Here is a 27,039-nt window from a genome sequence, read left to right on the forward strand (position 1 = left end):
ACAAAATAACTCGATCAAGACTTCCGTACATCATGCAGCGACTGACCAACTTTTTTTCAACCACACCCTTAATTCAAGTCCTTGAGTGAAACAATTGTGTTGTCTCACACCAGCTCACTTAAACAGCCAGTAACAGAGTAAATAAAAACAGCAGACAAAGGTAACACTAGCTCGGAGTGGTTTGATAATCCGTGCATAAATGGACTTGACAGGGCATCAATGCCCCTCTGACGTTAGTGTAAACACACGGACGCACACAACTGATTTTGCTCTCGCCACAGGTGTCATGGAAAAAAACACGAGAGTTTCAACATAGGGGTAAAGGTTGTGTGTTGCTTTGACACCGGTGGATTACTACATTTTGACTTTTAGAGTGAGCTCAGTGAAAGTTCAAATGACTCCTCTGTGTATTTTTTGGAGAACAAAGGCAACAGAATAGTTAAAAAGAAATGTTTATTAGTGTCTTAGCACGGTGAATACAGAGACAGGAAAATCACCTCTCATTATAAGGTGTCTGTTATAAAAACATACATAAAGCCTAAATTTGGGATTATTCCGGTAAATTGATTAGGTTTATTGTAGAAAAACAGTACTTGCTGACGGAAAACAATCACAGCATAAGTTTCAGATGTTAGATCAACGTCACACCAATTTTTGCACCTCGGGCAGTAGAGTAGTATTTGTTATGTAAATCTACAGCATATGTAGGGATCTAAAATATCTGTACCTAAACGTTTCCACATTTTGGTCAACACTTTCAGTAAACATTGAACATTCCATCCTTGGAACTTGGGTCCATTTAATGCAGAGATTTAATATCAGAAAAACTGTTAAGGCGAGAAGGTCAACAACTTTTTTTTTGTCCTTCCCCTGTTGTACAAAACCAATGTTCGTATTAAGGCAGTGAAGCTTGACAGCAGAGAGAAGGCTCAGCTATTGATCTGCATGTGTGTCGTCTTTAGTCTTCAGTCTTTCAACAAGTCTCCGAAGGAAAAAGAAACACTTTGGTCAAAGCAGTCTGAGGTCTTCTTGGCTACACTTCATCATGGCTCTGTGTTTTTGGCACAAAAAAATAAAAAATAAACCTACCCTAACTGTGTTCCTCTGTGCAGTCCACCTGTGATCTGTTCTGTACAGGAATGTTCTTGGTCACAAGCACTTTGGTGAGCCATCGATGAATAGCAACCCAAAGCTTGACATCAGCATGAAAGTACATCAAATACACGAAAATAAAAACAGGGAGACGCGAATGTGTAAGGGGCTTTCTGAAGTGTGGTCCATGTTTCTGTGACTTACAGTTTGATTTACAGTATAGCCTATAAATGTATGAGTCTGAGGGAAATTCCTGGCCATGCTTTTCCAGGTTAATTACTGGCTTCTGCCAGTATAAAATATCCCAGTTTAAAGACGCTCCTGCAAATAGACAATATGAATGTCTGACTAACTATCAAGTACAGGATTTAGTGCAGTGACACGTGAGGTTATAAGTGCCAGATTAGCCCCAACATAAGAATGATGCTTGTTAACAGTACTATTTATGACAGTAAGTGATTCCTTTTTAATTTTCAATATTGCCAATTTGCAACAAACTGCAGTTTAATTAGTGAGAAAAAAGGCACATACTACAGTTTGTTTCAGTTTCTCTGAGGCAGGCAATTCTAAAATGAGTCAAATGAAACACTGGCTGAAATGTATTAAGTAGCACTCTGCTCGGCATCCCTATTTTCAGGGTGAGTAATAAGTTAAGGGAGGGGTCACAACTGAAACACAATGAACAGCTATTCACACCAGGCAACTATCATGTATTATCAGTGCGGGGTGTCACTGTTCAGGACAACTCAGAACAAGTATGGAAAATTTGGATTGCCACTTGGCTTTAAAAAGGTTTAGACTAACTAAGTGATTCACTTACGACCCTTTTTCAAAATAGATGTGTGTGAGAGATAGAGAGAGGAAAGGAGACAGAATTATTCTCAGTAGCTTCAATTTAGCACAGCGAACAAAGAGTAAGCAGTGTTTGGGCTCCCATAGTCCATTTTCATGAGACGGCAGCACGACGACTGGTTGATGCTTCCAGTCTGCACAATCTGATTGGCTATTGTTTAGGTGTGATTGGCTGGGAAAGTGGCTCACATTTTGTTGAAACACTCCTTGGCGTTGGACCACACCTGGATTCCCTGAAAGAGCGACAGAAAACAAGAGAGGGTTTGTGAGGAGGATGAGAATAAAATGAGGCAAAACAGATGAGGAGTGGAACTAGTGCCTGACATACATGAACAAAACACGCTGAGCTCCATACCTTCTTACACATGCTGATCTGCATAATGGCATAGCTGATTAGTGCCTCGCGCAAATCGTTGTCCTTCTGCTCCCTAAACCGCTCAATGTCCCCCCAGGCTGTTTGCAAAAACTCTCTGAAGACAGAATCACAAACAAAGGAGCACGCAATCAGTCTGTGTGAAGGAAGAGGAGGAAGTGTGGAGGGAAGACAATGATTCCACTTAAATGCACATTACAAACTGTTTGACCACAATGCAGATTATATATGTACTCGAGTTGCCGTGGCAGTGTTTGTTACCGTTGTGATACGTAGTGTTCAGGTAGGTAAAAACTGATTACATAACTTGCCCACCGGTCCTACCATCTGTTTAATTTTGTATATAGACATAAAAGCAATTTGGTTAATTTTTGTATATCAGTGGTAGCGCCCATGTTCATCAAACAAACAATCTCTAATTTCTTAAATACTAGTTTTAAATAGTTAGTCTAATGCTACAGTTATAAACTGAAAGTAAAAGTGTCTGCTCCATGCAGCAGCAGATCAGCGTCACATCACAGGGTCTTATAACGTGATGAGAGGAGAGATGACTGACAAGAATGACAAGCGTTTGGTGCCAAAGGACGGTCAACATGTTAAGAAATGTTGAAAGTCCACCAGCTCATCGGCAGACGGGTCAATTGTGTTTGAAGGATTGATCCAAGCGGGCTTTGTCGGTGCAAAGCGCTGCACGGAACTCTACGATGAAGCAACGGAGCGAAGAACACTAAGTAAGAGCTTTTTAAAGTTATTGTAAGAAGTGAATCGACACAATCTAAGTAATCGATGGGAAACTCGACAAACAACTTCAAGTGCAACGCAAGAGCGAGGCTGCCCGCAGCTAAAAACTAACCTCAAAGATTTCAGTCCAAGGATTTCTTGTCCAGTGTAATCGGTAACACCACTGTAGCGGGTTAAATACCCAGTGGAATTTCCACACTGTGGCATGGCTTATATGTACATTCAGAAGAAAGACAGTAAGAGGAACAGACCGGTAGAAGGAAATTTAGAAGACAAAAACATAAGAAAAATGCAGAGGACTGCCTTACTTGCACTCTCTGTTCTTCTCATTCACAGCCTCCTCCCCCTCATGAATACTCAGATCCAACGCTTCCAACTTGCTCTCCCTCTGCTCCTGGCTCTCCTGACCGAACAGTTTAGTGGTCATCCCCTTGAGAGAAAAGATTCGTACCGTCTACACAGGCACACAGAGGAGACACACACATATTAGAATCCAGCAGAGTATGTTTCTACATTCAATTTCAGTGATGTTTTCAAAAAATGTCATCACAAAAATATTTTCAAACACACACCTAATACTGTTGATTCAAGTATGGTGCTTATGCTTGATTTAACACAGTGTGTATGTCAGCGGTGTGGAGCATGAATTGAGGTATTATATAATATGTGTTAGTGTGTTACCCCAGAGGTCAGCTCTTCTTTCTGTTGTTTCTTAGTGCTGAGGTCCTGAACTGCCATCTCCAACTCATACTGGATCAAGTCTTGTTTCCTACATACTGACCTAAAAAAGACAAAAAGTTGATTTAAAAAAAATAAAAACATTCAAGCAGAAATTCCACTGCCACTAATCATAATAAAATGTGAAACATAGCTAATCTCAATCCAATCAAGGATATGGACAGCTCTAAAACTGGAGGAAATCTTTTGCCAAAAAGACATTACTGGTGACCAGTGCCCCTGAACAAGGAGGAGACATTATCCTCCAGTCTCAGGGTTCTTGCATGGCTGCAAGCAAGTAGTTAGCATGGCTAGCAACGTTAGGATAGCCGTACCATGCTGTCTTTAACATACAGACTGTACAAAAACAAGGCATAGCTAAGGTGCACTGTGGTGGGCAGATGACATGTGTTCATGGTGTTTCTCTGAAAGACGTCACAGCGCAGAAAATTAGTTAAACTTAGCATATCAATATATGGAGCCAATAGTCCTGAATGTTGATCCCCTCCACACTGAAGATAAAAGCCAATTTTGGGAAGGTTTTAGTGTTTACTTTGTGAAAGGGGCTAAAATGTGCTGACCTTAAAAGCCAAGGTGACCAGAAAATATGAACTAGCAACAGCTGATCGGTCAATCCCGATAATAGCATTAGCTAAATTCATGTTGCATTATAGTTACTTGTTTGCCTCGACACAGCGTCTCCTTCTGTTATATACTCACTTACCTCACAGCGTCAGTGTAGAAGAGGTATTCTTTAAGTTGGTCTGCATAGTGCTCCTCTTCCTCCAGAATGTCGTCAATAGATGCAGCATATCTGTGCACATACAAAAAGTCACATTCATGAGGGGACCGATTCACAAAAAGGCGTGTTTTGGGTGTGTCTTAATTGGTATTTGTGTAGTTTAAAGACTTGTCCACTACTATGTTAGTGAACACTGAAGTTTAAGTTTATGGGTGAGCATGTGGGAGGGTACACCTGTTGGGGTATGTCTACAGTTTTTACTTACGTGTCCATGTGGTGACCAGCACTCTGAAGTCCATCTCCCATCTCTTTTTCTATAGCACTCCACTCACTGGTGACACAACAGTTCAGGAGAACTTTGCTTGAATTTTGTCTATTCAGCGAACACAGCCTAAAGTTGCTCTTAAAGGTAGTCAAATGAAAAGAAAATGTGCACCATTTTCTCAGTAATTAGCAGATCAAATTCTTCTAATTTTAACTTGTGGCTTGTAAATGCTTTATTCAGTTGAAATGTACTGCCCTCTTTTTGACAAAAAACAATGATTTTATTAATGAAAAAAGAATATGATTACAACAGAACACATGATTCTCACCTAAAGACTCTGCCATAGTTGCCGTGGACCTTGTAAACTCCATACAGCCTGTCTGCTACTTTCTAGAATAAAGACAATGGAACAAATCGTTATGAACACCGTTTTCTACTTTAAACGACCCCTGACTTAAAATACCTTAGCTAATATATTCCTTATTATTATTATCTGCCTCAAATTTAACTTTCTATTAATATCAAAAGGTTTGCAGGCGTTCACACTGAGAATCAACACACCTTGCAGCCTCTCACAGCGTTTAACTCACTGTGGACAGCTCATGTTACTTTACATAAGCCAGTATGCAAAATATTTAACCACTGGCCATACCTGAGAAAACAGTGAAAGGTGTGTGTGTGTGTGTGTGTGTGTGTGTGTGTGTGTGTGTGTGTGTGTGCATATCAAAACTCACCGCGCGCACCCTGAGTAGCTGAGAGATGATGGTGTTCAGGTCATCACTGTAGTGTTTCAGTGCTGTGAATTGCCTGGAGAACACATCAAATGGATCACCGTTCAAACAGTGTTTAACATTTCATTTAAACATTTAACCTGTCTGTTTTACACCTACTTGTCAGGGTTTTTGACTCGGAACATGGCACTCAGAGACTTCAGCCTGGAATCAACCTGATGCAGAAAAGATGAATCACATTCAGGTGAAGTTATTTTGCATATAGCACACAGAGGAGATACGAAGGGGTGCTGCTGGTATGATCCATGATAACATGATTTGCCTATCATAAAACAGCTTGTCAGTAAAACACTGAAAGTTTTCGCTGACAACAAAGTTCTCGGTCAAGCAATTCAGCAAGAAGGACTTAATGGATGCCTGTAAAACAATTAATATATTCATACCCACAACATTCATTTAAGGGATGGCAGCGATAAAACACAACAACCTCCTTACCTTGTCTTGGAAACCCGTCTCCAAAACCGCCTCCTTCCACCTTTTCTCCTGAAGGACAGATGATTGACAGATGATGGACAAGTCACAGACAGGATTATCCGCAACACTGTGTAATAAGACGGCCCACCAGCTAACAACTGCACCACAACAAAAGGCCTGCACAGGTCTGAGCATGTTGCTACAGGGAGACTGAAGGTGTATCAAATGGCAAAGCTTTGTGAAAAGAGTTTTCAACGTTTTCACCTCCTGATTGACAGACCACATAAGTAATGACAGCCAATCATCATGACGTGATAGTAGGTGTTAAACCTGGTATGCATGCATGCAATAGATCTGTGGCAAATATTACAGTTTTTCTCGATACCTTCAATGAGATCACTGTGTGGTTGGAACAGATATAATTGCAAAAGGGCTTCTGCAGGAAAAAAAACACATTAAGGCTTTGTAGTGTATGTAGTGCACTATATAGTGACGTTTTGGACTGCTTTCCGAATGTTAAGTGACATTTTTTATGCCCCATATAGTGGTCTCACTGTAATGCATCGTGAAAATTAGTGTACAACCGATGGTCACCGACCGAGCAATTTTTACCATCAAACACTGCACTCTGGGAACTGAAGACAAAAATTGTGCCATGTCCTAGTTTCCCCAGGAGGAGGTGTAAGTCTGACCATAACAGTCTGATAGAGAAATCAGATTAGTGTGTGTGTGTGTGTGTGTGTGTGTGTGTGTGTGTGTGTGTATATATGTATTCAATTTCTTCTTATTCTTATAAAAATATGAGAATTATAGTGAGAATAAATACAGAGAGGTTTGTGTTTGCTGGCATTTTTACAGAAAGTTTAAAGCTGCTTTGTCTGTTTTCTTTATATTTTTGATGGCACAGTTTTGTTGTCGTCAGGCACGAAACATGTATGTGATTTGTGGCACTAAATTAATATATGTGCATAGCAGCGACCAATACTGTGTTGGCCCCATTTTCAGCAATTTTTTTTAAGGTTTAAAAAAACTAGGGTTTGTCTTATATTTAAGGAGTGTTGCATTATGGGCTGTAGCCTTATGTCACTATGATAGTGAGTGTTTTTAAGTCTGTTTATTGAGAGTCTTTAACCAGCCTTGAACATGTTTTGTTTGTCCAGTTTACTGGCTGGAGTCTAGAGCAACATGTTCTGAGGAGGGGGAGTAAATCCACGACAAGTGAAAACAATTTCTCAGAATCTCCAGACGTCTTTTACTGCAGAAATAAACCAGGTAGAAAATCTGTCTGCCAACAGCCAATTCTTGCGACAGCCAAAAATTACCTCTGTCACACATGATCAGCTCGAATAGTCTGCAGTCTGAAAACTGTCAGAAAAATTGAATGTGCAAAACCAAAGAGAGTGAACGAGAGGAACTGACACGCAACAGTTACTCAGTTGATTGACTCTTGGCCCCTGGGAAAAGTGCGCCGCCTCCTGGTCACGTCTGAGCAAACTGACATTTTGGTAAGAATGCTGTTATATTGGCAGATAGTAATGGGATGTTAAGAAAATTGGAGATCAAATCCATACAGTTGTTCTATGTGTGCTATTTCATAAAGCATACAGAGTGATCACTTTAAACAATTTGAAGGGGTTCGGAATTTAGCACTCACTCAGAGTTTTAATTTCACAAATGTATGACCACTGCATCGTAATGTCGCCGATAAAGAGAAAAATGGGCTAAAACATAAAATCCAAAAAACAGAGAAAAGGACAATTAAACACAGCAAATCCAACACAACCCTGATAGAAAAATATTATCTGCTAATAAAAATTCAAAAAACGAGCCCTAAAAGGACTTTGGCTCGCTTCCACAGTGAGTATATTTATTTAGCTTTCTTCTTGCACATGTCTGACTGTGTTGTAAAACAAATACTGTATTGTGTGTTTTGAAATATAGTAATGATGTGAAAATGCACAGCCTCCAGAAACCCAGGGAAAACCCTGGGGTCCTGCAGCAACATCTCAACACCAATGCAGGCTCTTGTATTGCTTTGACTTGGTATCATTCTTAGTTGGAAATCCTTGTTAAACTAAAGGTGCAGGTTGCTGTATGTACGACAGCAGACTTTTATGAAACATCTTGTGGTTCATGTTTTGAGGCTTACATCTGTGAGAAAGCGGAGGAACATTTCATCATCCGAGAGGACAGGATGTGATGCAACACGCAACAGGAAGTTTTCCAGGCCAACTCTCCTTCGCTCAACAAAGTCTGGGTCGAGGTTGTCTGCCGACAGCTTGTGCCACACAAACTCTGCCTACAAGAAACATAATCCAGAAAGAGAGGAGAAAATACAACATATCACGTCAATAATCAAGGTGAGTCACGTCTCCTACATGGAAGAAACTGAGATCAAACTAAGAAAGAAAAACTGAAAAGAATATGTCACATAGCTGAATGTGATACTTTACAAATTTTAAAGCCCCTGTAGTCAACCACGAGGATTATAAATGCCCAAATCAATGGCATGTTCTTTCATATTCTTTTTAATACATTTCTCGATCCACCAATGTGTCACTCACCCTTTTCTCTGGTAGCGGAGGGATGATGATGTGGGGGTAAGTGACCAAGAGGTAATTTCGGAACAACTCAAACTCACTGTAGCGTCTCCACAAAGTGTCAGGTGCGGCAGGCGTACCTCCCTCTGCGATCGTTTCAGCTGGCCTGCGGACAGAGGAACAAACAGTATTTATCCTAAGCTACTGAACTTGTTCAGAGCACCTTGAGACACAGTAAGAGCAACACAATACATTTGACTTCTTGAAATCTAGAGTGGCATATTCCCAAGTAGGCGTGAGAAAGCGCTCCTGCTCATTGACCTTGTTTTGTTGAATCAGATGTATTTAAATAAAGTGTGTCTGGCACGTGGCAATCAGTGTGGCAACCAAAAAACATCCATATTTTACCTCGTGACAAAAAATTGTGATTATAATGCAACATTAAGGGACATAAATATGAAAGCTGAAATTATTTAGGCTCTTTACTTATTATATTTGATTGTGTTTTTAAAATATTGTTGAGACATAATGGCTCATTTCCTGTTTTGTAATCAAACTGTAGCACCTGCACCGGAAGGTATTTATCTTAAATTCACTCTTCTCGTTATCCTGCAGATTTTCTTTTTTCCCCCTCCACGGCCACATTATGCAGTTTGTATTTACCTGCGACACGGATGCGAGTGCGAAGAATCAACAGCAAGAAAAAACCAGATGCTCCAGTTTATGACCTACCGGGTTTCTATAAGGTAAACAGTGTAGGTTTCCTGCATGTTGACCGTGTTCTTCCCTGTTCTCTTCTCCGCCTCCGCCACGTTTATCTCCATCCTCCTCAGCAGAGCTGTTCCTCTTTCCACCATCTACACGGACGAGAACGATTGTGTTAGCATGAGGGGGGGGGGGAGGCGATATGAAGGTATGTGAGGAGTTCAGAAGGGAACATCAGGAATCAAACAACATCAGGTGAACAGGCAGGTGTGTGCAGAGCAACAGAGAGAATAACACATGTTAGACTTTGGACCATATGGCTGTATTTTAAATCTATACAGACAGGGAGCAGGTGAACAGACATGTCAGGGCAGCCGGTTCAACTGCTTCCCTGCTCGTTTCCTACAGGGCTGTGACAGGCGTGTGCAGGTCACAAGAGACTGGACGAGATTAAAAAAAAATAAAAAATAAAACTACCACCAAAACACAAATAGAACCTTTTCTCTCGGGTCACTAAGACTTCACCTGATGGACACAACCGGGGGAATGGGGCTAGCTTGGAGCGAGCACAACTTCAGCGTCCAGACCTGCTAGCCAACAAGCTAACGTCAGCGTCAGAGTTTACGGCAGAGTAGCTTCGTTAGCAGAAAGAAACGCTTCTTCAGCTCACTCGTGTGACGTCGACGTCACCTCGCGCCGTTCGTAGCGAAACGTAGTGTCGAGGCCAAACGGTCCACACCCGCGCTCCAGCGGTGTCGGAGGAGGACCGGTGGGCAGGCGAAGGCACGACCTGCACCTAGCTAGCAGAACTTCGGGCCCGCTTTTGGGGGAAAGTTTTTTTTCAAACAGGCATTTTGAGACTAACGCACGTGTTTCATAGCGAGAACAACACTCAAACAAAATGAGTACGACCGTGTTGATGATGTTGTTCTCCAGTTCAGTCGAGGTGAGGTCGACGTTGCCGATCACAGCAACTTCGCTGCTTCCAGACTCTGCCATCATGATGTCGCCGCCTCCGCCGCCGCCGCTGTTTTGTTGTCAGCTGAGCTGGCAGGCGAGGTTCCGCCCCTTCACGCATGCGCGTTACAGACTGAGGCCGAGGGATCAGTGACCCCTGCGATCTTTGATGTTTTCAAGCGGCAATGTTTATCTGATGGTTTATACATTAAATACAATTTAATTCGACTAGATAAACGTATGCAAGAAATATGAAATCTGAACTATCTCTGACTACGGTTTGATTATTTTAAAACCAATAAAATAGGATGTCATCATGTAAAACACAGCAGTACAGTTAGAAGTAGAAATTGCAAAAATGTTTAATTATGAAGTAATCACAATACGCACAACAACAACATTCCCATTGAAATGCCTTGTTTTAATGTACATTGTATTACAAAATACAGGGACGTTGATTAGATTATTCTTATTTCCATTTTGTTTTCAGAGGCCATACTTAATGTTTGTGTTGTTTGGTTTCTTATTTTTGGCAACTCTGAAAAAAAATCTGAAAATATATATAAAATTATTGGACTACACACTTCAAATCTATGTAATAATAAGTTGAACTACTTCTTACTTTTCATCATTGTTTTCACTGTTTTTGAAAACAAAAATATCAGTAAGATGTGCCATAACCGATGAATTCCCCTTAATATGGTGATATCATTTGGTTCCCTTCCTCATTGGTTGTAGATGTCGTGGGCCCAGATGTGAATGAGAGGGATGTGGTGCGCCTCAGGCTAGTAAACAGCACAGAAACAAGGCCTTGTAGTTCCTGTGGTTACGCTTTTGTGCAGTGTTTAATGTTTAAAGAGAAGGGTGGAGCAGCCATTAGTATGGAAGCATTTTATATAGATGCCACTGGGCATGGAGAGGGATGTTGGAGTGGGAGTGGGAGAAATTGGGGAAGGGGCAAACAAATGTCTATGAAGGAAAAAATAGTCTGAAGGTGAGATTAATTAATATAATGATTCATTGTAAAATGAATAATGACACAGGCGAAGGAGGGATGGACGGATGGATGGAGTGATGGCGAGATGCGGTTTCAGGCTACAGCGTGTCAGGAAACCCACAGCTGGCACTGGGACCAGCCGTAGTCACAGCAACAGCATAGTTACCATTCTTTTCTGCCACTGACCTCAAACCAGCCACCACCACTTCCTGTCCGCACACAGGGGCACGCAGGCACACAAATGCATACACACCCCTCGCACCTAAATGTAATCGGCCATTTGACAACTTTTTAGAGTCCTCTGACCAACGTTCTTGAACACAAAGCCACAGTTAGATGTGTACAACATGTGTATTTGTGTGTGAGTGGGTGTTTCTTCCTGTTATATCTATATTCGGAATTCATGACCTAAAACTACTGAGCGACTTTAATTCAAATGGGCATGTGTTTATTACATACTGAGTCATGATATTCATACCGAAACGCCTGGGGACGATCAAGAATAATAACTTTATAAATGTTAATCACACTGGATAGTGTGCGTGCTGCCAAAAGGCAATTAAGAAAATAGACATTAAATTAGTATTATAAATGATTTTCAAATATAAGACTGTTCTTATTAATGTATGAATGTTTTTTTTAGGCCTGTTGTCTAGAAAAATCTTTCCGTTTACAGGTTTATTTGATTATTATTTGTTGTTCATTTCTTTCATCTTGCATTGCACGTTCATTGGTGAGAGAAAAATGATTCATCTGTTATATAACAGCAGAGGGCAGCAAAAACCCAACAATATCTATGTGCGACAGCAACGTGTAGAGATTTTTTAATGAGAATCAGAATCATGATGCACAGCACTGCATGATGAGTTTGAGTACAGATAGATAGATAAATATATATATATATCGATAGATAGATCGATAGATAGATACTTTATTGATCCCGAGGGAAATTCAGACATCCAGCAGCTTATGTGACAGTTACAAAGGAAACCAGCACACATATATAGACCAAAAAATATACATATATAAACTCAAAATTTTTAACAAAAAAAATTATAAACGTAAAAATACAAACATGCTGACTTGCCAAGCTGTGAAAATGTTTTGTGTGTGTGTGCATGTGTGTGTGCGTGTGCGTGCTGTATACGAGGCTGGTCACGAAGGTCATAAAGAGGAAGTCCTTGCGGCCAGTAGAAAGGAACACATGTTTTGCTCCATGTCATAATCTCTCTCCTTCATTTTCCTCTCCTTCATCCAGCTATTCCTGCCTTGCATGGAAAACTCATGCAGTGTGTCCAGTGGGCCTGTATTTGTGTGGGTGAGCCAGTATAGAATATGTAATGTATGTGTATGAGTCGCCATAATGACGAGAAGTCTGGTTGGTTTATTTTAACCTTGTTATGAAAATGTCCATCACCCATTTTCCCATAGATGGTAAATACAGTGCCGTCAGGTTTGACGTAAGTTTTTCTGCAACTGGGATTGCCTACAATTAAAAGCAAATATTCTTCCATCCATCCATCCATTATCTATACCGCTGCTGCATCTTGGCTGGAGCCAATCCCAGCTGACATTGGGAAAGTTCCCCCTGGACAGGTCACCAGCCCATCACAGGGCCAACATTCACTCTCACATTCACACCTATGGTCAATTTAGAATCTCCCATTAACCTAACCCCAATCTGCACATCTTTGGACTCTGGGAGCAAGCTGAGTACCCAGAGAAAACCCAGGAAGACACAGGGAGAACATGCAAACTCCCCATATAAAGGCCCTGGTTGGATCGAACCAGGATTTGAACCAAACCTCAATACTTGTATTTTAGTGGTATTGTGAGTTATGTAAATTCAATGACTCAGAGTCAGCACTATGCCCATTGAAACACTTTTCAAACTCAAGTGTTTGTATTGATGACAGTATAGGACAGGTCATATAATTTAAGTTTTTACAAGCTTTGCTTCTGTTTAAACACCGTGGAAACCATTAGTTTCTTGTCCCTTCTTTTCTCATTTCTCCTCCACATTTTTACATTTCTCCCAGTTTTTTTTCTCTCTCTCATCCATCACCCGGGTGTTGACAAATTAAGATGTGCCAGTCTCATTGAACACTTCTCTGCATGACTGATGCTGCTCTCAACAAGCATACACGTGCAACTTGCATGTGTTAAGCTTTCGCTGTATATGGGCACTTGTCTCTCTCTCTCTCTCTCTCTCTCTCTCTCTGTCTCTAACACACATACACATGCACACATGCAAACACACATGCAGAGTGTGAGCAATGCAGTATAATAAGCAGCGTGGCAGAGATGTGGTCAGCTTTGCCCCATGTGCAATCGTTGAGAAGCCACATCAAGGCTTCTGGGTATTAAAGGACAAGCCTTGGTTGGCTGGGAGGGAATCTGTCATGCAACAAGAAAACTGTGTTTTTCACCCTAAGTTCCCTCTTTCATTTCTTCTCAGCCCGCTTTTTTTTTTCTTTACTCCTTTTCCCAAGTTCTGTCTTTCACCAATTTCTGTCTCTTGCTCTCTGCCCCATTTTCTTCTTCATTTCTTTCATTCTGTGGCATATTAGACTCAGTTGTAATACTCTCCAACCTTAAAATGCTGAGACCACTGGAATGTTCCGTCAAAGAGGTGGGCGGACCCAGGGGGGCGGGACAGACCAACATAACCAATTAAGGAGGAGATTGAGGTAAGACAGACAGCTTCTAAATGGTGTAATAACAACCTACTAAAATGTAATTACAATGCAATAGCAATAGACACTTCTAATGACAGGATGTATATGCCAATGTGATTTCCTAATTATGACCCTGGCATAATGGGTAACAGTTAACATGGCATGGAGATTATAGAGAGGTGTCTGGATGCAGAAATTCAACCACAGGGACTTGTAGCAGTGTTGAAGGAAATAATGGCCAATCCAGGTATTGATCAGTTCATGTGTTTGAGATTAATCAAGTGGATTTATGAGTTTGAGTTAGTTAGAGTAATTAATGTATAATGTTTGTCCATTCATCTGTCTATCCATTCAGCATGTTTATTTGTCAATCAATTAAATTCATCAATCCATCCATCCATCCATTCATTCATCCATCCATCCATGCATCCATCCATCCATCCCTCCATCCATCCATCCATCCATCCATCCATCCATCTCTATCCCTCCATCCTTCCTTCCATCTCTAACAAGAGGAGTGGATGGTGGCGTCCATTATTACAGAGCATCCCAGAATAGAGTTTCGTTTTATTACAAGTCCCTCTGGTCGCCGTGGCTACCCAAATTACAGGCCAGGCTTCTCACACATAAAAAAGGTTGCGCTGCCGAAAACCAGCCACCTCAATAAAGGATGGATTAGAAAATCCTTTGCTTTTTTCCCTTCCTTTCCTTTTTGAAAGGTTTTCTGGACATTTTTTTTCCCTCTGGTGTTTTGTTTTATGTTGGGGTGCAGCGGTCTTCTTCAGTGGTTTTGCTCCCCGACCCTGCGGCGGGAAAATACGCTCACTTGTGGGTTTCTGGGAAGGCAGCGGTGGACGAAACATCTGCTGGGAGCAAGATGTCTGTAAGTGTGTGTGTATGTGTGTGTATGTGTGTGTGTGTGTGTGCATGTGCTAGTATGTGCATGCAGGGACACTGCCTTGGCATCATGTTCAAGTTACATATTTGTTTTAGTGAAAGGAAAATAGTTTAAAAAAATATCCAATATGCATTGTTTTGTAGTTCTGGAAGACGATCAATAATAAGTTGCAGACTTAAATAAATAATAATGATAGACCAAGGTACAGGTGAATTTCACTTATACAGGACTGAGTAGCCTTCAACTGAGATGAGGTAGTGAACTTGTCTAATATTCAACGCTTTATCAATACTCAGTGGTGAAGGTAATGTGCGATTACGAGTGTATGACTGTCAGATATTTATAAAATGATTCAAAATAGCTTATGTGGGAAACTAACAATTGTCCATTTCCATTGTTGAAATAGTTCAGTGCATGCAATGAGTTTTTTTCAACCTAATTCGCCATAAGGGCACAATATTTTATTTTATTTGCTCTTCTAGGCACCACTGAATCTTTGACTTCATTATTATGATGCAATTTCTGAAATAAATAAATTGAAATACATTTTGACAAGTGTGTATGGAGAAAAGCCTTTATTTGAAAATATATTTATGATAGATCAGCTTCCAAGTTCTAGCCTTACAGCAAAGGTAGTTGTCATACAAGTTTTTTTCATTTAAATGGTAAATTTGTACACTAGTGACAGAGATGCAGTCATCTCCGTGGTAACGGGTTGTGGTCATATCTCTGGAGAGAAAGATTACAGACGTTCCGAGGACGAAATTAAAGCTGGAGACTAGAACCTTTTGATGACTAGAGGAAAGATGGGGGTTGGAGAGATCTATCACAAATAAAATGGGATGTTTGAGGAAGTTTCTTTCACATCCTCTTCCTTTAAAACCAAAATGAGAAATATAGCCTGGGACGGAGGCTCATTAAACAATACGAGGACTCTTAATCATGTGGCAACCCACCGGAAGTAGGGCTGTGACCCATCATGGGTTGCGACCAATCGCTTTAAGAAGCCAGGGTTTTACGGGAAGTGTGAATGCGGTGTGTGATGAAAGGATGGGATGAGGTGTGTGCGTGTGGATGTCTGTTTGTGTGTGTGCCTACAGTGCATGCTATTATTATGTTGCTGCGGTTGTAATGATGTAAGACACTCGCAAGGGAGTAAACAAGAGCCTCACGCTATCTACAAACAGCATATGAAAACATCATGTTCCTGTGGGTCTTAAATGATTAAGGACTGAAAAAGTCCATTGTCCAGAGCAGATTTGAGATCCCCTTTGTTGCAGATAAATTGATCATTCATTTCATTTATTTTTGTAATATGAGGTTATATCTTGTGGAATGAACCCTTTGCCCTTTGAGGTTTTTATTGCAAACGTTTTTTCCAGTAACAATTTAATTTTCCAACTAATTTCCTGCAAACGTCAACCATTATTTCCGCGTAATTATTTGATATGTGGTTCTAAATTATGACATCTCCCAGAAAAGCCTATTCAATTAGGTTCTAATTTTAAGTGAAATGGGGAGAGTTCCAGGTTTTTTCTGTTATAAGAAACTCGCTCCTTTTAACTTTTAAAAAAAGTAGTGTAAAGCGTTTTAAATGGTTGATTAGTGCCATATAAGTGCAGTCCATTAACAATTTGTATAATTTCCTTAGGAACTAACAACATCTTTATTTCCCTTATATTCAGTACAAAATTATATATGTCTATATGAATATATGTTGAATTTACAGAGACATCATAACCTAGAGTATTTACAGTAATGCATGCAGCGGGAGAACAACCCAAAGCCACCAACGATTTGTGGAAGGTTGTCGACGGGCCCCGTTTGATAACTCAACCCCAAATCCAACTGAGCGTGTTTCACTTGAGCAGACAAAAGGTAAAACCTAGATCTGATGGGTCTGCTGATGTCAAACACAAACCCAAATAACAATGATGATGACTTTAAATTACATAACGTTAACTTGTCCAATGGATAATAATAAAAAACTAAATCTTTCTGTCCTCTGTGTTTGGTCAGTCTCACATTACAGTAAATGCAATACTTTAATAAACCCTGTTTTGCAAAATAAAATCTAAAATCAAAAATGCTCTCTTTCTGCCAAGATGAAACTGTGAGGCTTTCTCTCTTATTGCTTTATCCGCCCCTACCCCGTCCCCATCAACCCTTCTGCCTTGTCAATCAGTAGAAGGAGGAAAAAGTCATTAAATCTCTCTGTTGGCCATATATGTAATTACAGTCTGCCTGTATGTTGCTAAATACGCCTCGGCGCTAGTCTGGTCTCCCTGGTCATGTTTTTTCCTCCCACCGGCCGTGTTTGAAGGCCTTATAATTGCCAGAGGCAGTGTGTCAGGATTAGAGGCTGCCGATTTGAAACCCCGACACCCCCCCCCCCCCTCACCCCCCACCCCCCCTCCATGCAGACAACCGCAACCTTATACCATGAAGTCCCTTTACCCTTCTTCATCCTTCCACCTTCCTCATTGAAATTACCAGTCAGTTTTATCATTGAAAAAAAACCCTTACATTTTCTAGTATTAGTCTACCGTGTTTTTCCTACCGAGTGCTCAAAAGCAGAAAAACAACTTAATGTCACCCCATGTGGTGCAACATTATGAATGAAAGCCTATCATGAATCACATTGTTAGCCCTGCTATGGGGTTTTCTAAGTGTTAATTAGGACGGTGTATATTTGACTGGTGCCTGCAGGACGCCTGTGGTCGGTTGTCTACCTCTCTCACCTCACACTACAGTCTTCTCATTCAGAGCATCACTCTCCAAGTCAGTCACTGCAACAAATGACACCTTTCTCAAACTCTCCTTTTCCTTTTTTAATCTTTCAGAGACACTACTCTCATTATTTAAGTTGGACAGTGTAAGAAATTTGCAGTGTGATGAAATAAAATCACTTAAAAAAAACTTTAATTTATTTGGATGTAGCATAAACCAGCAATGGCAATTTTTTTTTTTTTTTTTTGCAGTGGTACAGAGCTACCCCTGTCTCACTGGCAGTAGTAAAACCCCTGTGGGTTCAGACAAATGAAGGTTGTTTAGGGCATCAAAGCATTGAACGTTGACATGATGGAGCTGATGGTCAGTGATGTCAGCAAAGATGTTGACTTTGTCTGAGTCAGAGCCGTCTCTGGTCAGCAGAGCCCCTAATTTCTCGGTCTGTCCGTCGCTGTCCCTCGGTTTCCGTCTCTCCCTCACTCACATCATCTCTCTCTCTCTCTCTCTCTCTTTCTCTCTCTCTCTCTCTCTCTCACACATCTATTAACTGCTGCCATACCCTCCAGGTCAGTGTCCTGTCCTGAGACAAGAGTGTGTGGGGGGCAAGTGCTCTGCTTTTCATCTATCATGAGTTTAACATTGCAGAGGAACATTCAGTTACTTTTCTTCTCAGTCAGGATAGATTCACAAACTATTTTACAGGTCTAGAAAGTCATGGCTCATACACTTTATTCCTTACATTTTTGGAGGAGGAGCTGTGATGTCAAAATCTAAATTTAAATCTAAATAATCGCATTTGCAGGCTACATCAGGAGGATTTATCTTTCTCTTCCTTTTATTGTTTATTGGGTTTTGCAATAAACAATAAAAATAGAGCCAATATATTTAACATTTTTATAAAAAGTGACAGCTGACATTTCAACGCCAAAACAGCATATTAAGACTGAGAAAACTTGACTCAACAACATCAAAAATAAGAGTAACAATAATAATTGGGATCCACACAGGGAAGGCAAACTTTGAAATGTTTAAAGTTGATGTTACTGACCATGAATCAAGAGGCTTTAAGATTTACTGCAGCGGCTATGCTAATTTCTTCCTGCCGTTTCCCCGTCAAATCAGTCAAAAAGTGGACCAGAAGTTGGGTTCGTAAAGTTTCTCATAACTACGCTATATTCATGCTGCAATGAACTCAAATCTGTTTAAAAGCAGAAACTCTAAACATGTAGAAAATCCATCACCCCCAGGTGTCAATATGATACCTATCAAATATGAAACAATATACATGTACATAATGTAGATGTGTTAATTCCAAGCAAGATATTTTTTTTCATCAACAGTGTTGTCTTCATGCTGAGATGCTCGATGAAAATGGAGTGCAGATGTTGTTGCTGGGGAATGGAGGCTGGACGAGGTATAATTATGGTAAGGTAAAACGAGGCTGTTGATGGAGAATTAAGTCAAATGAAGACGTCGACTGCGGTGTTATTTTCAGTGAGGCCTCTGTATGTGTGCACCACAGACATGTTTTTGAACAGAAGGGGGGAAGGGGGGGTGGGGGCGGGGGGGGGGGGGGGGGTACATACATGAGCATTGCACCAACATGAACGCGGACATTCTACTCATTCATTCATGAAAACATGTCCACACTGAGACAGAAGATGGTGAGTGACCTGGGCAATATATCTAATAATTTGGACAAAAATTCCACACAAGGGGAAACAATTTCAGCTACTCTTTACACACACACACGCACACACACACACGCACACACACAAACACACACACACACACACACACACACACACAGAGGTCACGTATGTTCAACTTTCCTGGTGGCTCACTGGGTAAACATGCAGTGTGCGCACAGTTAGCAAGTCAACAAGTCTATCGACAATTTCCCCATCAGTAAATTCATTCATGAGTCGGCTGCAGCTTTCTCTTTGACACTGATGAAGGGTTTGGTTAAAGTGGCACCATGAGCAGAAACATCCTTTGAGAGTGCCCTCGGTGAATATAGTAACAGCTGATGTCATGATGAAAACCTTTAAGTTTTGGCTTTCGTATGTGAGGTCTACATGGGTTTTGATTGGATTTGGGACATTTGTTGTAAAGTACCTGCACAAAAAAAGTGCAAGACATAATTCAAAATGCACTGGCTTCATGTGTTTTCATTAAGTTGTTTTTTTTCCAGCTCCATGTTGAGAGGCTTTGCCGATGTCTCTTTGTCCTTTTCACCCCCTTTGCCATGTTCTGCATGGCACGTAGTCTCTTGCCCCTGTTTTGAATGGACTCCATGAAAACCATTGTAACCTTGCAAACAATAGTAAAGTATCTAAACGGGCCTCTGAATTGGATTGTCTTCATTCAATAAACAACCGAACAATAAGACACCGTGTAATTTCCCCAGTTTCTGTTTTCCAAAGAATAAATATTTCTGTCTTTTCCCAAATGAGTCAGTGGGTGGAACTGGTGGTGCCGATAGAAGAATATTTAATTTACAAGTTTATTCGACCTTTTGTGTTTCTTCATTTGGACCCTTTTTGCACTGTTCTGTAGCAGTAGTATGGATTGTTGTCAGCTTTTTTGTTGTTGTTAAGTTTGTCATTTGAATTCTCTCACTAATTCTTACTTTCCACCCTTTCTGTTCTCAGCCATGTCTGTTTCCTGTGGATTTTCTCTTTCTTCACCTACTATACATCTCTGTTAAATGCGTGTCCCTCAATGTTTCCACTTGTTCTCTGTGACACTTCTTACTACCCCCCCCCCCCCCCCCCCCCCCCCCCCACTGCCTAAAAGCCAACGCCCCCCCCCCCCCCCCACTCCAGCCCCCACCCCAGACAGCTGTCTCACCGCAGCACGGAGCTACGACGTGACATCGTGCTATAAATAAGAACATACATAGACACACACAAACAGATACACGCACAAACACACACACACACACACACACTATAAATACCATCCCTGTGCAAAACACACTGCTCCAGTATAAATATTTAAGTATAAATGTGTAATGAATTTATTGATATGTTGCCCATGCCAGCAGGCACTGTTTTGAGCCGCAGAGTGGTGAACCAGTGTGGTGGGATTGAAGTGGTGCTGAGGGATTGTGGGAACGCATGTTCCGAGTTAGGCAGCTGACCAATCGGTGGGCTGGAAGCTGGAAGCCGCATCACAGAAAGAGCTACTGATCAGTACCAGTCTTCGTAGACATCCATCTCTCTCTTTTGCTCTTTCTCAACCTCTTTCTTTTTTCACTCTCATGCTTTCTCTATCACTATTCTTCTTGTCTTCTTTTTTTTTTGCTTTGGTATCAACTCTGGTTCTTTCCATGACTTTTTTCATCCGTCTTCATTTTACTTTCTTCTTTTGATTCCGTTCACTCTCCCGTACACTCTCTTTGTATTTATCCATGAATCAATCGGTTTTCTTCACCTTCCTCATGCTGCTGCGCACCATGTCCTCTGCATCAATGTATCCGATCTGCGAATAAGGTTATTATATTGTGTGAAAATGTATGAAAAGGGAGAGAAAATTGTGTCTATGGTAAATTTTGCACTTGTGTAAATAAACAGGATTTCTGCAAACAGCAACGACTGACCTGAGATATTGCATGTGGTCTGTTTCAATTTCAATAAATGACAGTTTCTGGCCTTGCTTAATTGATACTGGTTGTTGACTTTGATGCTTAACAGTTCATGTGAATTGGACATCTGGATGAGGACAAAATGACAAAAGGAAATATCTGGTTGAACAGCTGGTTTTAATAAGTTCTGATCCACTGACAGTCCTGGAAACTACATCAATCTGCCAGTAGGTATGTATTTGAGCAAGTTGCCTGATTCCAATCTCTAGCAGATAAAGAATTACATTACAGCAACAGGATTTCATATTGTACAGTGGTGAATGTATTTCTTTAATTCAGTGTGTTGTGCTGTTGAAAAAAAGACCAGGGCACAAAAAAAGCAACAAAACTCACACACCAGAGACTGTGGCTATTGTTGTGATCTTAGTTTCATAGGGAGTTGCCAGCATCTCTTCCTTTCGATAACAATCTACATTAACCCCGATGTTTGTTCAATTAAATTGTTCCAAAGTCTCAATTTCCTTCTTCAGTAGTTGCTGTTCCACTGCGGCAACTATTAGCCTCATGGGAAAGTGAACATGATCTAGATTTCTATTAATATCTCACTGTGCATCAAGCAAAAAAAATCAATTCTACTTTCTGTGGTTCAAAATGTAACCCATGAACTTGACCAGATCTGAATGAACTCACTTTTTTTTTTTTTTTTTATATCTCAAGGCTATGTGGGACTGATATCATTTAGTATAAAACATATAAGAGTGTGTAAATATTTGTTTATTCATATTGTGGATGTAAGTGTAAGCAAAATGGTTCCACCGACAATTGAAACTTTGGTTTCTTGATGCTGGTGTAGTTGGCATCACCACCGTGAGGACAGAGGTTGTGTGCTAAAGGAGCCACTACAGTCCATGACCTCCTGATAAGTGATTGGCTCCTAGTGGGCAGATAAGTGGACGGCAGTTAAAACCTTTCCTCGTAGTGAGCAAACTCCCTAACCGCCGTCCTTATACCCCTGTGCTTGGCATGCCACCAGGACATCATCTACACCCTTTGAATGGTTGGGTGTCCCAGGCTCTGTGCTCGTTTAGTTTGTACCCTAGCCGATTGATCACTCCCACTCTCTCGCTACCAGGTAACAAGAAAAGGATCAAAATCGGGACCACGCTACCACAGGTCTGTGAAGATTCTCAGTCATAAGGGGGCATCCTTTCAGATAAGAAACATCCTCAAGAGCCATCTACCGTTGTGTAGCCAAGTGGACCAATGGCTGACCTTCACAGTTTTAGCTGTTAAGTTACTATTTTTAATGACACCTAACTCTTCTCATTGTTTTGGTGGCGGTTCAATGCATCTCATGAAATGAAAGCAGGGTGTATTGTATGAATAGATTGGATGTCAGAGGCGTCTCAAATGAAACAATGTGTCCCTATGCTCCCCTTTCATCCTGCCCCTAACTTTGCACTCTCTTGCGTGTTCTTCACACCCTCCCACTGGGTTTGCCTCCTCTGCATCCACTCAACCGAAACTTCCTGTCATCCCACTCACCCTCGCCTGACCTCCCCTCTCCTCAGCTGACTTTCCTTCCTCATCCCAAAGCCACGTCCCTCTGTCCTTTCTTCACCTCCAAATCATCAGAGGTCACTGTTGTTTTTCCCTCATTCCAGTTAGACCTCTGTGTAAATGGATGTGCATGTTTGTGCACGTGTGTGTGTGTGTGTGTGTGTATGTGTGTGAAACTTGATGCAACACTGTTCACATCCCCCCATTTATTTCTTTAGTCCATTTCTGTGTTTACCTTTATGCACCCTGGGTAATCATATTGTCACAGACTATTTCAGGGTGCCCACTCAACCTCTCTCTATCCACCTCTCTTCCTCTCTTGTGCTTTTCCACTCCTCTCTCGCGCTTATAAGTATACACTACACTTTCTCCTTCCTTTACTGTCTTAACCTGTTTGTCTTTCTCTACCCTCTTTTCTGTTTTTGCTTGTTGTTTGCTTCTCCCTTTTTTTCTCCATCTCTCATTTCCTCTTCTCTCTCTTTCTCTCCCTTCCTCACTTGGCCTCCTCCCGTTTCGGTCCCTCTCCCTCTTTTCTGCCCAAAGTTCTGCAGCCCAGCTGGCATGGTTTTCTAGTGGTGTAGTAAAATATAAATATAATAAGGACGTTTTTGAGCTGGTGAATCCATTCTGAGCAGAGAAACATCACCACAGAGCCCGCAGATGTGGCACACACTCAGGGAGAGAGAGGGGAATGGCGAGAGGGAGGAGAACAAAATCCCTCATTTGACATGGAGAGAGTACAGCAGAAGCACTGACAGCATTATTGTTGGCATTGCCAAGCTACTGGACTTGTTATTAGGACACTTCATACAAACTTGCCTCGTCTTTGTCAACAATCTCAACGCAAGCCTCCAATCTTTTAAACATGAGTCTCACTCATCCCTCAAGTCATAATTTAAGACTAGTCCTTTAAAGGGACTTTAAAAAACAGTCCACATGTAATTAATAAATATGCAGTTCGACTGCAACCATTATTATTATACTTTCTGAGGCAAACATTAGATTTGCAGCTGCATTTAAACTGTGACCTCAGTGTCAGTACTCATTCATGGTCTCTGTTGTGTTCTGTTCAATTGGATTGATTGTTTGTGCACAATTATTGTTTGTTATAGTGCATTGATGCATTAATGCTTAACAAAATGTTGGTGGTGGAATGGTACACTGCATTCCTGTGTGTTACGTTTTATGATCCGTGTCCGTGGATACCTGCATGTGCATGTGTATATGCGTATAGATGTGCCTCCACCTACTCCATGTAGGCCATATGTGTTTAGTGTCAGAGCACAGCATACTTCAATCCCCTGGGCAGCCCTGTGTTTGCTTTAGCCGTGCGGTGGCTAGCCTAGCCCCGCTAACTCCAAGAAAGACACATTTAGCCTGTGCTCCACTTTTATATCATCCTGCTTTTATTTTCCTTCTGTCTGCTCCGTGTCCAAATACGCTGCACCAAGGCCTTCAGCAAAACTAGTATCTGTGCCGCTCTGAACCCATTGATAGACAGATTCGGTCAGTGTGGTTTTCCCTGGCTGCCATGTTAGCTCCAGTTTATCCTCTGAACTACCAACACTGGCAAGCCAAAAGTGTATGGCAATATGTGTGAAGGCAGCACAATCCCGGAAGTTTTGTCTCCTTGTCTTGGAAGATTAAGGCTTACAAGGTCTAAAACAGAACCACTCTGATACCTAGAGGCCTTGTGTATAGAGACGTATGGTGATAGGTGTTTATTGTGGTTCGGGGTTGGAGTGAGTGGAGGGACAGAGGGAGGACGAGGAGGAGGAGGAGTTGGAGGGTTGGTGGTTTTAGCCACTAGCTGTTGTTACCTTGAGCATAACGTACTTTAACCCCCATTACAGCGATTCCACCACAAGCCACAGACACGCTAGCTTCCACTGACTGCAAAACAACCCAAAATCACTTGTTTACCAGCTGATGTGCCATGCCATTCTCTCGACAAGTCGTCCTACTCGTATGACGAACTCTGTCGACAGTCTCCGTTTTATCTCCTTTTATCAACTTCTCAATTCACAAATTGCTCCCTCATTTCCCAATATTTTCTCCTCGATCTCATTTCTTATTTTTGCCCTCTCTCATTATCTCTCTGTATCATTCTTTTTCACATTCTCCTCATCTCCCTCTTAGCATTTCCTTTCATCCGAGTCTCCTTTTTGCCCCACTCGGAGCCTTTGTTGGTTAGGGCCCCTGGTATGCGTGGGTAACCCCGGTGCCCATGTAAAGGCCCTGTGCTGTGGACTCATAGAGCCCCAGTGTCAGTAGATGAAAGCAAAGGGAGATTCCCGGGCTGGCACCCATCTCCCTCTGTCCTGCCACCATGGCCTCTTATTCCACAGAGAAAATTAATAACTTTAACAAACATCAATGAATGAGGGCCTGATTCTTGGTTGGGTTGTCGGCCGGCCTGGTGTATATCTGTGAACATATGAGCTTGTGCTTTGCACACATGCCTGGATATGTGTGTCTCTGCTTGTGTATTTTGACTCTGTATGCGTGTGTGCACTTTTAAGCTCATACCTTACAGTATGTGAACCATGTCAGTAGTGCCAAAAGACACTGACAGGAGTATGTGTCCGACAGAGAAATTGACAGGTTGATGAAGAGTAAAAATTTCATGGGTGTGAGGCTCCACTTTATTTTGATCCGATCAGATCGTTGCCTTTCTTGAAAGGCAGTGGTGTCCTTTCTTGAGTCACAGAGAAACAGAGCGATAGATGGATGAAGGGAGGGATGGATGGATGGGAGAATGTGACCACTTCTGAAGCATTGTCGACAGCCATGCTGAATAGGCACCGAGCCTGCCTGGTGCCACGCCCGTATTTATGATCTTCAAAGGAAGGATGACACACACACACACACACACACACACACACGCAAAATGATGTTAGTTACAGGAAAACATATGCCTGCGCAAACGTGGGTGCACACAAATTTGCATATAGATTCTTGATCTTGAGCGCACTAAGATAACTACAAACCTTGTAAACATACAGAGCAAAAGAGGTAGACAGCAGTATCAGTGCACTCATGCAATGGGTCACAGCCGCATATGGCAAATATGAAGCTAGTGTCAGCACCTCATTGGCTTATTGCTTTAATGGTCAACATGCTCTCTTAATACACCGATACCTGATGTACAGTAGCTAATTAAGCTCTGCAAGGGAACGTCTTAGCTTAAGGCTTTTACAAAAGGTGGTCGATGACCAACCCGTCCAAATATGGTTGGTCATGGAGCGGCAAAAAGAGATACTTCTGCAATGCCCCTCTAAAAATGTTCAAGTATCTCCTGTATCTGTTGTCACTAAATAGCAAAGAGAAGTTGTCCATCTATGCTGAGGTGAAATTTTGTTATTGGAGCTCTTCCCACTTTACAAAGCTGGAAACAAATTCAGCAAAACACTGACACCATTGTGATGAATTCTGATTCCTTTTAATGGGCTTGTATGTTACATACCAGGATAGTTCTAATGAATTTACACAAGTGCCAGTTGATGTTCTATTTCAGCTAAAAGGTAAACACAGCTATACATGGCTGTTTACCATGTGTGAATCTTGCTCTTTGCCTTTCTCTGTTCCGTCAAGAGACATGAAAAGCGGTGGCACGGCAAAAATACTTTATGGTGTTTGCGCTCGCAAATAATAAAACATAAATTGTGGAAACCCTCAGCCTTGTACAGTTCAGTTCATTCAAAGGAGCCTGCCCTGAGAAACAGGGGTGAGACCACGGATTTTCGGCTGGCAAATATTTGAAGAGCTAATTTGGAGGGGCTGCATTCGCTGGTGTTTGACTGTGTGTGTGTGTGTGTGTGTGTTAGCCACACACAGCCTGCAGCCAGGGAGCCAGACGGCCAAAGTTCATAAATTAAAGATGTAATTTGTCCATATTAGGAAAAAGGGGATAAAGTAAATCTAGTCAATTAATAAGGACAATTGTCTATACTTTTCGGGACAGTTGTAGGTCAGCAGTCAGTTACTCAGTCAGCCAGTTATAAATTAAGTCGGTCGGCCAGTCAGAGAGTCAAACAATCTTTTGGACTGTCAGTAAGTCAATCAGTTGTTCAGACAAGCAGTCGGTCAGCTACAGTACCTGTGACACATCCGTACAATCAGTCTGTCTCACGGCTTGTAAATTACCCCATTACGCAGTCAGTCAACCAAACACCAGCCAGCCAGTCAACCAGTGACCCTTGATCTTATTTGATATTGGTATGCAGCCTGGGGGAAAGCACTATAGTGGCAGCATACTCCAGTAAATCGATTGGCTTAATTGATTGCGATTGCCCGTTGTTTACAGTCTAAAATAAATAAAAGAGGGTTGCCAGCAGCTGTCAAGGGCACACACGCGAACAAAGACGAGCATTTGGAAATGCAAAGTGGCAGCAATGA

General features: G+C 41.5%; 1 protein-coding gene across 2 annotated transcripts; it reads right to left on the bottom strand.

The window, feature by feature from the left end:
- Positions 1-436: 436 nt before the first annotated feature.
- On the bottom strand, positions 437-10,300 carry LOC118320520 (sorting nexin-4). 2 transcript variants are annotated; one of them, XM_035651393.2, is made up of 14 exons: positions 10,145-10,300; positions 9,260-9,384; positions 8,552-8,693; positions 8,137-8,286; positions 6,009-6,056; positions 5,673-5,728; positions 5,517-5,589; positions 5,111-5,172; positions 4,783-4,848; positions 4,500-4,589; positions 3,740-3,839; positions 3,367-3,512; positions 2,300-2,414; positions 437-2,177 (listed from the first exon to the last, which is right to left on the bottom strand). In XM_035651393.2, exons 1-14 carry the CDS (start codon positions 10,232-10,234, stop codon positions 2,130-2,132), a joined length of 1,311 nt encoding a protein of 436 aa, XP_035507286.1. In that variant the 5' UTR covers positions 10,235-10,300; the 3' UTR covers positions 437-2,129. The 2 variants fall into 2 exon arrangements, with proteins under 2 accessions (XP_035507286.1, XP_035507287.1); XM_035651394.2 differs by lacking the exon at positions 10,145-10,300 and adding an exon at positions 9,758-9,947.
- Positions 10,301-27,039: the final 16,739 nt, after the last annotated feature.

This window comes from Scophthalmus maximus, chromosome 14 (genome assembly GCF_022379125.1).
Source record: "Scophthalmus maximus strain ysfricsl-2021 chromosome 14, ASM2237912v1, whole genome shotgun sequence".
In the NCBI taxonomy this organism is placed as follows: domain Eukaryota; kingdom Metazoa; phylum Chordata; class Actinopteri; order Pleuronectiformes; family Scophthalmidae; genus Scophthalmus; species Scophthalmus maximus.

Excerpts from the sequence above, each read along its gene's own strand:
- LOC118320520 (XM_035651393.2), bottom strand. The coding sequence starts at position 10,234 with ATGATGGCAGAGTCTGGAAGCAGCGAAGTTGCTGTGATCGGCAACGTC. Across the intron at positions 5,729-6,008 it reads AGACGGGTTTCCAAGACAAG|GTTGATTCCAGGCTGAAGTC; the intron begins GTAAGGAGGTTG and ends TTTCTGCATCAG. Across the intron at positions 4,590-4,782 it reads GCTGGTCACCACATGGACAC|ATATGCTGCATCTATTGACG; the intron begins GTAAGTAAAAAC and ends GTATGTGCACAG.